The sequence below is a fragment of the Anabas testudineus genome, chromosome 19, assembly GCF_900324465.2.
Source record: "Anabas testudineus chromosome 19, fAnaTes1.2, whole genome shotgun sequence".
In the NCBI taxonomy this organism is placed as follows: Eukaryota; Metazoa; Chordata; class Actinopteri; order Anabantiformes; family Anabantidae; genus Anabas; species Anabas testudineus.
The window spans coordinates 8177997-8192020 of record NC_046628.1 but is presented as its reverse complement, the minus strand read 5'-3'; the positions used below and the strand labels follow the sequence as shown (position 1 = coordinate 8192020).

The following is a 14024-nucleotide window of genomic DNA, read 5'->3' as shown; positions in this document are numbered from 1 at the left end:
AAAAACATACAAGTGTAGTAGATAACTCGAGGGCTTGAGTACGTTCAAGTGTAGCTTCATAACAATGACTTCTCACATTTGATTTACATTATAAAAAACCTATTCCTCTGCTCCTGCAAAATATACAGGCACAGTGGGAAATGAACACAACATTCACAAATTAGCTGCTGTGTGAGAGAACGCTGAAAGACTACAGATTCAGGTTTTGTTTGGTCTAATTATAGTGATGTCAGACCAGCTGGCGTGTCTTTACTCTGGCTAGCAAAAACAGTTTATTTGTTTCTGCCGTGTCACAACTCAGTCCTCGAGGTGCCTTTTTATGTTGCGCTCATCACTGTGCGTTCATGCTGAGTGGAAGTTTGCAGCATTCATTTGGGTTTTTCTGGGCAGAATATTTCTGCCTCAGAGGGAAATGGCTGTGTGTGTGTGTGTGTGTGTGTGTGTGTGTGTGTGTGTGTGTGAGAGAGGGAGAGAGAGAGTGAGTGACAGTGTCTGATTCTCCAAGCCTGTGTGAACAGCATAGCTGGAAGGTCTCATGTCTGTGTCTGCGGATAGACATGATCTCAGCACACTGTCAAACCCTTCTACAAATACTCACATGTGCTCCAGCCTGCAGACTGACACATCCTTTATCCTGGGCATTATGTTTTCCTGTTATCCTTTTCTTGTTCTAGTACTGGTGTGCATTTAGCTAGCATCACATGAAACATAGCTGTGCTTCAAAACACGTTTTTCTCATCCAAAAGAGAGTGATTGTGTTCCGACCACCGCTGGGGGAGCACTCGTCTCACGTCAGACACCCTGCCTCTGCATAAACACACACACACACACACACACACACACACACACACACAAATACAGTGCATACAGCAGCATCCTGAGTGCTCTCCAGACAATGATGACAATAAGAAATGACACACAGAGCAGTCCGAATCTGCGTGAACCGCTGCATAATGAATCATGGAGGGCGGTCGGCTGGACATCAGACAAGATGCATAAACAGAAACAGTGGTTGGCTTTCATCAAAACAGGATGTGTGAGTGTGTGAGAATTAGCTTCTGAGGTGTTTGTGAGAGAGACAAACAAGGACGGCAGTGAACCTGTTTGGAGGCTGTTTGAGTGGAAGTTGTTTGATTCAATGATTCAAAGGCAGAACAAGCCAACGATGAGGTGAACAGTTGCCCTCTAGTGGTAATTTCACTCTCAATTCCATAAGTTCTTTCATAAAAATCATATAAATTAAAGTGTGTGTGCATCTGTAAACTACACTTGAGTGTACCCATGAGTATGGGTATGCTTGGGAATATCCAGTCTCTCTAGTTTATAATACACAGTATGAATTGTAAATGCACATTTCTGCATATGATTAACTTTAGCTGTAGTGTGTAACAAAAAATTTGAGTTAGCATTTTAAATTATAGGGCTTAGAAGCCAATTTCTTTGTTTCCCAGGGTTGTAAAAGCTGCTCTTCACCGTCTCATGCATCTTGGATTGGACATGTGTGGTTTTAATGTAAAGGAACACTTTTAACTTGCATCTTTAAATTGATGGAGCGTCAGCAGTTTTTTTTACTTTTGAGACTTTGATGGTTTCGGGAGTCGGCAGCCAATACTTACATTAGTTCATCTTTTATTCAAACCAGCTCTCAGGATGAGAAGATCTCTAAATTGTGGTCTGTCTTACTGGCATTATGCAGACAGAGAGGGGCGGTGGGAGGAAAAGATGGATCGGCAGGTTTGCAAAGGAGAGAAAGTTATTTCCTCATTTAGCAGTTCATATTTACAATAAAGTCGATCAGCTGTTTTGACCTTTGTCAGCTACATTACTCGCATAACGCCAAACTATTGGTTGTGAAATTCTCCATTCTCTGGAGTCATAAGGTTATGAAAGTGATCACGTGTTAACATAAGGAGTGGTCAGAAGTGATTTCACTTCACAGATCATGTTGATCAGCTCATCAAAAGGCATTTTGGTTCTAGGTTCTCTAAGCAAAACAGTTTTCTCCCTGAAGATAATTAATTTAGACAAATATGGCATTCCACTGCTGTGTGGGTGCGCAGCATGTGTTCCCACTTACCTGTGTGTGTTTGTCTGTGTATTTATAGAACAGTGCTCATTTAGTCCTTTATAAAGACCAGTACTAAAATACTACCTAAAATACATTTTAAGCAAACGTTGAGCTGAGTTCAACGTTTTGCTATTACAAAGTTTTGAAGAGCTTGCTTTGTTACAGCGCTATTGCCATAGCATATAGATGAATTCACAAAATGAATGGATCATTGAAAAAACACCAGACATAGAACAAGCGTAAAGGTACATACTCGAACATTGGCCAGGTTTACTGATCAAGACTGTACTGTCGAATATGGTCATCTATATTTTTCCTTTAAGGCATTTCTTTAAAGGTGGTTCCAGAATAATCCCTGACAATATTCAAAACTTTTTGGTGATGCTGATACATACAAAGTGAAGAAAAAGTTGGAAGAGTCCAGTTCGTGTGAGTGTATGTTGCCAGATTTTTAACTCAAAAGCTTCCACACACACACACTCAGGCAGATGGTCGCTCACTTGACTGCACTAAGCAGCTCCCGCTTGTTAAAAGGACATGTCGAACAACCAGCTTGAGGTTTTATATGTTTTAGGCCATTTGCTATAAATTTCATGTCAAGTGCAAAACAAGCCATTCCTCAAAACAGGCGGCTTTACATTTTACCTGTTACTCAAATCACCACATTAACACATTCCCGAGGTAGGACACTCCAAGCTGGGGCCAAATGTTCAGTGTTTTTTTTTTATTTTTTATAATATATATAATTTGAGGCAATGCAGTTTAGAAGATGGGTGCTTAGAGTCCATTGTAATTCACATTTGTCATGTGAAGATATATATTTTACACAGCTTTATGACCATCGCTGAAATGTTGAGTTCAACTCTTTAGTCTTAGTTAGGTTGTGTTAATTGTGAAACCACTGTACATTCCTTCACATTTACTTTACAATTTGAATGTAAATACTAATATTACTTTACTATTTCCAGTAACACTGCGTTACTTTACTGATTACTCTCTTGGCATTTTCAGAGCTGTTAATATACACAGGTTGTCTAGATCACATTGTTAAATTAACCAACAGTAGCTTTCAATCATTACCTGACATCTGTCTGTGTCTGGCTGTTATGTAACAGCCCACATCCCTCTACCGCTCTCTACATTGCACAACCATGACTGTGCTCTTCACATTGCATTGTAATTAAACTGGAAATCAATCCACTCTGCTCCACCCATCCCTCTGTCTCCCTGCTCTGCTGTGCTTTGCCACAGCGCTTCAGGTGGTCTTCATTAGGAATTAAGCAGCAATAACTGAAATCCTTGCTCAAAAACTTGTGGAAGCAAATATCTCTGCACTGTTAACACAGCTGTTCAAAGAGTCCGGGGGTTAGAGGAAGCATCAAGGAGCATATTTTGAATAAAAAACAGCCATGGTTGAGATAAAGCTAAGCTTAACTAAACAAAGCCAGCTGCTTGGTTGTCAGAATGTTACCTTTGACTTTAGGTAGAAGCAAATTGGGAAAAGGGAAAGTAAAGTTATTTGTGTACCCAACTAACATAATTGTTGTACATATTTTGTTTATCACCAAGAAGTACTGACAGAAAGCAATCAGTGCTGAATCAAGGACAACCAAGATTTTTAACGGTGTCTCCATATAACTATTGTCACACGGATGCTCCTCTTTCTATCTTAAAGAGTGATTCCTCCTGCCTGAATGTTTCAGGATAATGTATATGCACACTTACAAGTATATGTAAAAATAAAACCTCTAGGACTGACACCAAGATTTTGTATCCCTGAAGATTCTCCTATGCAAACACATAATATGTCAGTAGGGGATATTAATCATGTGGTGCCCAGCTGTTGTTTGTTCTGCTCTGATTTCATCCCTTTGAGCTGAATACAGAATGTACCAGATAGACACACACACACACACACACACACACACACACATGCACATGTCAATAATTTTCAAAAAATTGTCTGTGAACTTCAAAGATGCTGAGATGTCAAGCTGCTGAACCACAGGCTTAACAGGTTTAACAGGCGAGTTTACTCTCGTTGCAGACGCAGGTAGCTCTAGTTGGAAGGAAGGTGCTGTGTTGTGAGCTTTTTTAATTGAAGCACTAAAGCAAGATAGTTAACAGATAGAGAGAGAGAAAGGGAGACAGCAAATAGAAGTATTCACTTATGATAAGCAGTAAAGAAGAAAGGAGAAAGGAAAGTTAAAAGAGGTGATTACTTAGTCACAGGCAGAAGTAGAGGCACAGACGTCACGGCCGGAACACACTTTCACATCCTCACACAGGGGGAGAGAGAGAGAGAGAGAGAGAGATTATCCTGGGGGTGCTTTGCCAGGCTCTTTACTGATGACTCATAAAGACGGTGCCAGTGCTCATCCTCAGTATGTGGTACATGTGCGTGTGGTTGTGCGTGCGTCTTTCTATACATGGTGCTTATCATTCCATGCGGATATCAAAGTTTTTTTAAAACATTTTCTGGTGTGCTCCAAAATAATAGTTCATTTTCCTGTGAATAACTTAGATTGTGTGTGTCTGTGTGTGTGTGTGTGTGTGTGTGTGTGTGTGTGTGTGTGTGTGTGTGTGTGTGTGTGTGTGTGTGTGTGTGTGTGTGTGTGTGTGTGTGTGTGTTGTTCTGTGAATGGTCCTGTCTGACTAATCCCAGTGGGGAAGGCTGCTGAGTGCTGCCACAGTATTTACAGGAAGAAGCTTTCTTAAACTGTCTCTTACTTTCTCCCCGGCTCTGTCTGTCTTGTCAAATGAGCTGTAGAGAGGAATGATGTACCTAGGTGTCTTCAATGTGTCAAACGTCAATCTTGATTTCACAGGATAACACGGATGCTCTGCATGCACCTTACAGTCTGAATGATGGAGGATAATAATGGTGTCATGGGGTTGTACAAGGATATTATACAGGGAAATGTCAGTGTATCTATCAGCGAACCAAAGCTAAGCAGGAAGTGTCTGTGTCTGTGTGTGTGTGTGTGTGTGTGTGTGTGTGTGTGTGTGTGTGATCATTTTCAAAGGTAAATAATTCGTTTATTTTCTGTAAATCACTTGTCCACCACTGGAGGGACCCAGTTAAGTTTCTGACAGCTGTTTCTTGACAGTGTCTGTGTAGTGAAGGCTGGTAAAGCATCATGTTGTGGAGACTGCGAGCAGCTCCCGCAGATGGGAGATTACCAGGCTCGACAACAGAAGCATTTCTTTTATGTTTTTTTTTGTTTGGTTTTTTTGTTTTGAATAATATGCATATCTGTTTTTAGTTCAGTGGAAACAACTCTCTCAAGCCAAGTGTAGCGTTCCCAAATGGATGTTGTCAAAGTGAGGATGTTTTTGCATTTGAAAGAAAATAGCCATAGAGAAAAAAATAGAGATCTATGGTTTATTCATCAGCCAAAACCATTTTAAAGCCAAATGCAGACTAAACGGAAAAAGAAGCCTGAGCCGTCAATACTCTGAGCTGAGCTATTCCTTACAGTGATGGTAAATTCAGAGGCTGGGTGCTTGCTCCATTGCTGCTGTATCCTTTTTTTTTTTGTCAAGACTCACTCTTTCACAGTGTCTCCACAAATCCTCTGAACTCCATCTCTGTCTCCTAGACACACTTTCTTATTCTGTTTCTCTTTTTTCTCCAGCTATTTAAAACAGGCAACTTCATTTATCTACCAAAGTTTTGTTTTGCTTCACAAACAGTGAATTGAGCACAGATAAAAACATTTCAAAGTGAGAATAATTGCTATTTTCTAATAGTAATTTAATAAATATGTAAACACTGATTTGCCAAATGGTTCATGGATGCTAGAACAGTTTTGATGTGTTCTCTAGATAGATATGTCATGGAGAGTACATGTTTTGTTTTATTTTAATCTGAACTGTAGAAATCATTGTTGTCTCTCTTAAGCAGTGATGCAGAGATGCACATTATTATTCATAGTGCTTAACATATAAATATGATGTTCTATTGTCAGCAAAAATGAGAAATGCAAAGGGTGTAAAGACTTATTTATGTTGCACTATGGTCACCTCATTTGTCTGTCTCTGTCCTCTATACTCAGACATGAACTCAAAATACAACTGAGCCTAGTGGGCAATAAAGTCAGGCCATGCCTCTTCTTAAATCAATGGACCATAGGGGGAGGGGTAGTGTGGATCCTTACAGAGAGAGAGAATGAAGAGAATTTTGATTGAATTTTGAAGGTGGGAGACAGGAGAGGCCAATCAATAAGCGCAACTCTTTAGCACAGGGACTTGCAAAGCTCACACAGCCCACACCTTTCACACAACATTAACTGCCGCGTGGGATCACAGCACAGCAAATAGAAACACAACACACACACACACACACCGATACACACTAAAACCCACACTGGCACATAGACATATCGTCTGTTCTCAAAATCTCGATCACCACTGTCACTGAGACAAATTCCTTTACACGCGTTGCTAAAATTCTGTTGTGGAATATGTTTAGTCTTGGCTTAGTCATTTGCATCTTGATTTATATTTTATTATTACAATCTTCTGCATCGAGTAGATCAACTATACAAATAACTGTAATCCCAGAGGACACACCTGAGAGGATGGCTGTGCCTTTTGACACGTGTGTGCAGTGGTTCAGTTAATATTTGTCTTCTTGGGTTTGTTGTGTGTTGAATGAAATGCGTTTTTGGGCCCTGTCTTGTTAAAACCATCTACACTTTAGTTGTGGTGGGGGTATTGTCATGCTATAGACCGTTATTTACTGCCGTTGGACAAGGACGGCTTAACATCATTAAGTGAGCTATGAATTCTGAGTTGAAGGCAAAGGTTAGCGGCTTTGACCACATGAGAATATTTTGCTTAAATAATCTTCTGCAATCAGTGTTTGATTTGTTTCATTTGTTAAATTGGCTATCTCAAGTACTAATTAAATTAGGTTTTCTCACAACACACATCCACATGCATCTTAGAATGAGGCTGCCTACTTGGTGTCTCACTACCAATGCTAAAGGCTACCTGTGGAAGGAGATGGAGAAGGAGAGAGAAGCATGCAGCTAGAGGGGGATGGGGGAGCAAAGAGATGATACAACTGAGAGGCTTTGACCGCGGAAAGGGAAGAGCAGATATAGAGAGAGGAAGAGGACACGTTCACCTATTTTGAAAAGGATAAAAAAAAAAAAAAAACAGTGAGAATGAGACAGTGAATAGGAAGAGGAATGCCAGTATATATAGTGTTTGGATGCGTGGGAGGGAGAAACACACAAACACACTCACTGAGCAGTGCTTTACAAACAGCCCACCCTCTGCATCTACTTTCCTTCCTTTCTTGTTTACTTCCCCTCTGTCTCCCCCGATGTTTCCTTGCTCCTTCTGCCCTCCCATCCCATCAGCCTTTTACGGAGAGCCCAACTCCTTCAGATAAATTCACGGGGGCCAACAGCCGGACAGTCCGCCCGAACCTCTTTGCTTGTTTTTCATTATTGATGAAATTTGAATTAAAGAGAGAGCTATCCTTGTACATAGCTGCACACAGACACACAGAGACACAGAAAAGATACGGACCAACAACAAGCTGAAAGTTGTGATCATGGAGCAGGTGCACTTCAGGTTGAATGTGAATCTGCGTGTGTATGTGAGAGACAGAGAGAGAGAGGTGAGAGGAAAATAGGAGAGAGGTGGAGTGCAGCAAGGAGTAATAAACACACAAAGCTCGTCCATTGACACCTGTTCTCCAGCTTTGATCGGATATTGTGTGTGTGTGTGTGTGTGTGTGCTCACAGAGAGTCTGTGTGAAAGAATTCAAGCATGAGAGAAGGAGGGAGTGCGAGCGTCAGTATGCGCTAAAAAACAGAGTGACACAGAGAGAGAAAGAGGGGGGTGGGCTTAGTTACAAGCATCATAGCAGCTCATATTCTCCCAGCAGCTCTGCTTTCTCCAGCACACAAGAAGACCGACGCTGAGCCATCACCTCCCTCCTTCTCGCTCTCATTTTTTCTCTCTCTCTCTCCTCCTTGTTTGCTCTCCACTGGGGGTGCTCTGCTCCCACTGTGGCGATTGGTAGGCACTTACAAATGTTGCTATTTTGAGAGAGTCGGTGTATGTGCTCTGCGCATTGTAGCCAACGATCGATGTTTGGGGGGGGTGGGAGGCAGAGAAAGGCAGAGTGGGGTTTGGCTCGTTCTTCTGCACATTAAGTGCTGTGCACAAGAGGATGAGGAAGCACATGGAGACTCGGACCTGCGACTGATGCCATGATACTGAATCCAGGTAGAGGCAGAGGAAGAGAGACATTAAGTCAGCAGGAGGTCGTGTACCAGGAAGGTTTGCAGGACTGAACCAGACACATTTTTTTTTTTTTTTTTTTTTTTTACAGCTCAAAGCGAAAGAAGGGAAAAAGAAACAGAGAGGTGGAGGTAAAGAGAGAAAGGAAAGATGGCGAGTTTTGGGAAACTCACAGACTACTTTAATCGGCGTAAGTCTCGAGAGGAGCTGCGTGTGGGCAGGAGTTCGCGGCGCAGTGGCAGTTACTGCTGCACTGTGGCAGAGGCCAGGTAACCTGTCTGTATGTCTGTGTGTGACTGTGTTTGTGTACAGGTATGTATGCTAGACTACCCTAGCACACTTTTAACTCGTCTCTACGGCTGAAGGCACACATCTCATATCTCTGTTTGTTTATGTTTGGGCAACAAAATGAATGTGTTCACACACCGTGTCTTGAGAACATTGTGTCATCACACGCTGTGTCTCAGTGTTTTTGTCACAAAAATAAGACTCTTTAATCGGAAAATGCAACAGTATGACATTTAGAGTAAGAATATGAGGTTGAATAAGTTGTTTAAAAAGGTCAGCCTGTCAGTTTATGTATGTGTCTCTGCATGTAAGCAGCACGCATACAGGCGTTCGTACACAGTACATGTGTTTGTGTGTGCATGTATGCATATGAGAGCAAGCATTAGTCTTACATAAGTGTGGAGGTGCAGTGGATGTTTGCTGTCAGGCATGGTGCTGCTACTATGGATTCTTTTACACGTAGCTAAAAACAGGCGTTTCTAGATAGAAATACACAAGACAAAGTCGATATGCTGCATATAGTGGAGACAGACAGCAGGAAAAACAATAGTGCTTAGTCTCAAACATTCACCCTGGGAGCTTCCCACAACTTTCTATTGAGTGATTCCCGCAGACAATTAAGCGAGTTTCATTGCTCAAGGGCAAATTGCCAGTAGGTGTTGAGGAGAGAAGAGACTTTCTCAATGCTTCTTTCAATCTGTGTGTACACACTTGTGAGTTCTCATAGGAACCAAATGCTGCCCAACCCCCACTCATAATAAACCACTCAATTCTAATGTGTGTATGTATGTGTGTGTGTGTGTTTGTGTGTGTGCTATTTGGTGGATCATCACAACAAACATCACAATGTTTTTTTTTCCAGGGGTTAGGTTAGGGGTATAAGGTTTTGTGTTTGTTACTCAAAACTACAGAAAGATAAATGTGGAGTGGAGAGGTTGTCCACCAGTCACCCCCATCTCCTCCAGCACATATATAACATTTCATCTGCCAGAAATATAACAGAAGACATTATTTTTCCAGTTTTGAAAATATTCAATCCATTTAGTAGACGGAGATCATCATCACATCACATGACAGATACTGCACACATCTACATCGTGTGCATTTCTGCTGTTTCCAGTAAAGCAGCAATCTCAGAAGCAAACACTTCTACTGCAATGTTTAAACAGAAGGAGAGTGCGCCTAAGAAATCTTGAAGAAGAAATGTGTCATGTCACCTCCATGTGGAGAAAACATGCGCCTACAGAACTTATTCATTCCAATAAGAGGAAAAAATGAACCACACAAGTTGTTTACATGGCTAAAATGTTTCTGTTGGTAATTTTCTTCCGTTCATGAGATTATCAAATCTTTAAAACACATTTTTATTTTGATTGGGCTGTTATTTTATAACATATATATGTTTTTTTACTGCACCATGAAACCAAACTTAAGAAGAATAGCTGTGCAGAGAGTCAGTGTTGAATTATATAACCAGAATAAAAGTACAAATCAAAATGACAGTAAAGTAAAAAAAACAAAAAAACTCCCACCAGTACCATAATTCAAAAATTCAATAATGAAATAATATAATCATCAAATCTCATATCAGTCACTCACAGTTGAAGTGTTGACGTGGGTGGACATCTGGTACAAAGAAAACCACTCTCAGATTCACTGCCATTACAAATTCGGCATCTCTATCATTCCCACAGTCTTTGTCTCTGTCTCTCCCACTCACACTGTCTCTTTTTCACAAGCCATCACCTTCCTACGCCCCTCCATCTCTTCCCATCTTCTCTCTCCGACGTTCAGTGTTTCTTGCTTGGTTTATTTTATCGTTCTCTTTTCTTTCGGTATCGCCCCTCTCAGTCTTTCAGTCCTCTTCTCACTGATGCTCTGACATCCACCACGGTGAAGCCAGAAGGGCTTGAGGCAATCAGAGTTGTGATAAATCTGTTTGTAGATATTGGACCGTGCACAGCTGAGCTCTGTCGCCTTTGTCTCTAATTGAATAGGAGCAGGAAGAAAAGTGCAGCCAAGTCACAATTTAACCACGGGATGCAAGAAAAAGTGGCCATAGTGAATGGCTGAAAAACAGGTTAAAGGTTATAGTAATGCAACATATTTGCAGAACAGGGATGGAACCTATAGGGACCTAGATAAACCACAGTTATCTCTATTACAGTAAAACCACACAAAGCCATATGTAATATCAATGCTAAATATGTCGATTTTGGAATTTCCTGTATTTGTTGGTTATGTTTCCATAATTTGTCTTTCTTTGCTTTTTTCCTCACATCATTTACATTCCTTTGCCCTGAACATGATTCTAATTAGTTTCTCCCTTTATTTCGCTGATTGGAAATTCAAATGCAGATTACATGCAAATCTTCTTTCAATAGTGAAATACTGTTAGCTTAAGCAGTTTTTTTTTCTTTTTAAGATAGGATATTAACCAACTGTGCCCTCTCTGGGACGCAGCCTTAATGAATGGTGACATGTTGTACAGTCCATAATAAATGATGAGTGATGATGAATCAGTTCGTAATGAACAGGTTCATGTCCATCGTTTTGTAATGTACATGGTTATATCTGTCAATGCTCACAACGTCTGGCTTTTGCTCCTGCTTGTCATTTAAGATACTCCAATGAATTTTGCTCAGTCTATTATCTATCTATTCAGTCTAGTGTCCCCTCAGACAGAGGGTAATCTGGTGAGGAAAGTGGAAAAAAGGGTAAAACGTAGGGGAAAGATTAGGCAAGAGGAGTGAAATGAAGGGGAAAGAAATGGAAAGAAATCCAAGGAAGTGCCAAGAAATTATATGGCGGCACAAAGACCAAATACATGTAAAAGAAGAACGATTGGTAGTGAAAAGAATAAAAAGAAGCACAGTGATACAAGCCCTCAGCCCTAAAACACACATTCACATTCAAACACTGAGAGAGCACATTGATACTGAAGAAGACTTTTAATGAATGGCTTAGTACCAAGCAATACATTTAGCTTATGGATGAGCTACATGGGTATTTATCTTGCTTCAGTAGAAGTGAATTTAGTAGTTCATTGCATTAGTAAATTGATGTGCATACACTACAGTCTGTGTGTGTCAGCACCATGGATAGTTCTCACTACTGTAGCTACATTCACCAACAGTACCGTTCAGTATTACAGCTGGAGTCAAGTCATCATGCATAGCTCTGCTCAACTGTTAAGAAATAAATGGGTTTTAGTGTCAGTGTTGGGGGGGAAAAAAACAGTTGCAGTTTCACATTGCAGAGCTGTGGAGAGTCAGTGGGCTGCATGTGCTAATTTTAGCATTAAAATAGGCCACTAATACAAATTGCTGTACATGTGTTGCATTCTTGTGGAAGAGGGAGCAAAGTGTATTTTAGCCTGCAGCAGGAAAGAGACCAGACGCATTTGCAAAGCCTTATTTGCAAAAGAGAGAGAGAGAGAGGCCAAACGGGAAAAAAACTAATACATTTCACTGAACCAGTAATATCTCATAACACTCAGGCCTGTAGTGAGTTTTCACACACAGTTTCACACATCAGCGTCACACTATTGACCTATAATGGCTTCTTTTGATTTCTCCATTTGACTACTCCCGTGTCATTCTCATTTAGAAAGAAAAATCTTAATCATTTACTGTCATATATTAGTTTGACACACCACTTTGTTCCACACAAACCTTAAGACAGAAAGCAAGTTGTTTCCCTCGACTGCAGCACCAGAGATGATACATTTGGCAAAAGAAGACAAGTAGGAACACGTGATGCTCAAAAGTCAGGGCTAGACAATGTTTTTGTGTAAATGTACATAGATGTATGTGAGCATTGACAGATTTTATCCATCTACGTTACAAAACGATGGACACACACCTGTTTATTACAAACTGGTTCATCATCACTCATCATTTATTATGGACTGAAAGAATGTAAATGTACATAGTGGCTGGAAAATAAGCATGTCCTCTCCTCTCCTCTCCTCACCTCTCCTCTCCTCGTACACAGAGTCGCTTAGCAACAGGTTTGTAGGATGAGTGAGGCCCAAATTGTCGGAGTGGCCTGGGCTGACTGTTCAGCCCAGTGTGTTATCATCATCATCATGAAGTGCTGGTGGGAAACCAACAACTGCGCCTGTCCATGTGTGTCTGTCTGTGTGTGTGTGGCTCTGCGTGTATGCCTTTTGTGTTTACCAGTGGAGACAGAGTTATTTTGTCTTACGCCAAGTGTAGTGGGTGTGTGTGCGTGCTTGTGCTTCAGGCAAACACTTTTTCATGCAAGTCAGAATGGATCGCAGAAGAGTGAGCGATCTGCCCGTATCTATTACCGTCAGTGTGTGTGTGCGTGTGTGTGCACATGCGGGCATGTATGCGTACAGTCGCTCAGCTGTGATATTTCCCAACATAAAAGCATTATTCATCATCAAACCACCCTGGATCCTCCATGTCTCTGCTTTGAATTACATCTGGATATCTTCTGATACCAGGTCAAATATTCACAACTCCAACACCCACCACTTCTATCAGGGGAGTCGTTTACTATTCTAGCTGACAGTAGGCAGATGTCAGTACTTTACTCTGCAAGCCTGCGGATGTGCTGACTTACTTAGAACCTACTGTTGGTTTGCCTAATAGCTCTCTAGTGATAAATAGCCCCGAGGCTGCAAATACATCCTGAGCCAGACATCCATGGGAGTTAAAAGAGAAGTGAAGTATTTCACTCGAACACAGGCACATCTAGAGTTTTACTCAAGAGCACTTGTCTGTATAATGAAATGAAAGCTTACAAAAACTGGCGTAAGCTACTCAGCAGCGCTTATTGTCTGTAATGAATGTGTGTAATGAATATTCAGTTGAATGATGCTGCATTACTGATCCATTTATTAATTAATAATATGTTATTGAAAAACATTTAATGAGTTGAACGGATTAGATGAGATCCCATGTTTAGATCAAAGGCGCTATAATTGGCTGGCTTATATTTCATCAAATATCATATGTTGATATAAGTTCTGGGTAATACATTAGGGTTGCCAGGTTTGCAATACGTTTAAGGTCACTAATAAAACATTTATATGCAGTAATGGTTTTTCGTTGCATTTCAGAAAAAATTTAATAGAAATAAAATAAGCTTCTTTGTTCTGCTGTTTTCGCCCTAAATCAAATGAGATCTCATATTGACATAAAGGTCCATTACATTTATTTTCTAAAAATTAATCTCAGCTCAAGTCCCACGCTAAAAAACATCTCGCTGAAAATGTCAGTACACATCAGCCCGAGGGGAACTCGGCTCGCATGTCCTCAGCTGATTTTCAGCAGGGGCTCATGTGTTCTGTTCCCAAAGTTGTCACGCAAGAGTCTGGAGGTCAGACGCCTTCCACTTATGCCAGGCTAACTCTGCTGTCTGAAATGCTGGC

The 14024-nt window shown here is 40.9% G+C and overlaps 1 protein-coding gene across 2 annotated transcripts in view; it reads left to right on the top strand.

Annotated features, from left to right (window-relative positions):
- The window catches only part of LOC113156122 (ankyrin repeat and fibronectin type-III domain-containing protein 1), a 110175-nt gene that overhangs the window by 7614 nt on the left and 88537 nt on the right, over positions 1 to 14024 (top strand). The window contains exon 1 of one of the 2 annotated variants that reach the window (XM_026351044.1): positions 8483 to 8601. The exons of the other annotated variant lie outside the window; for it this stretch is intronic. Within the exon in view, the coding sequence (XP_026206829.1) occupies positions 8483 to 8601 (119 nt within the window). Of the gene's footprint in view, positions 1 to 8482; positions 8602 to 14024 lie in introns of those variants that run through there. 2 annotated transcript variants of the gene reach the window in all.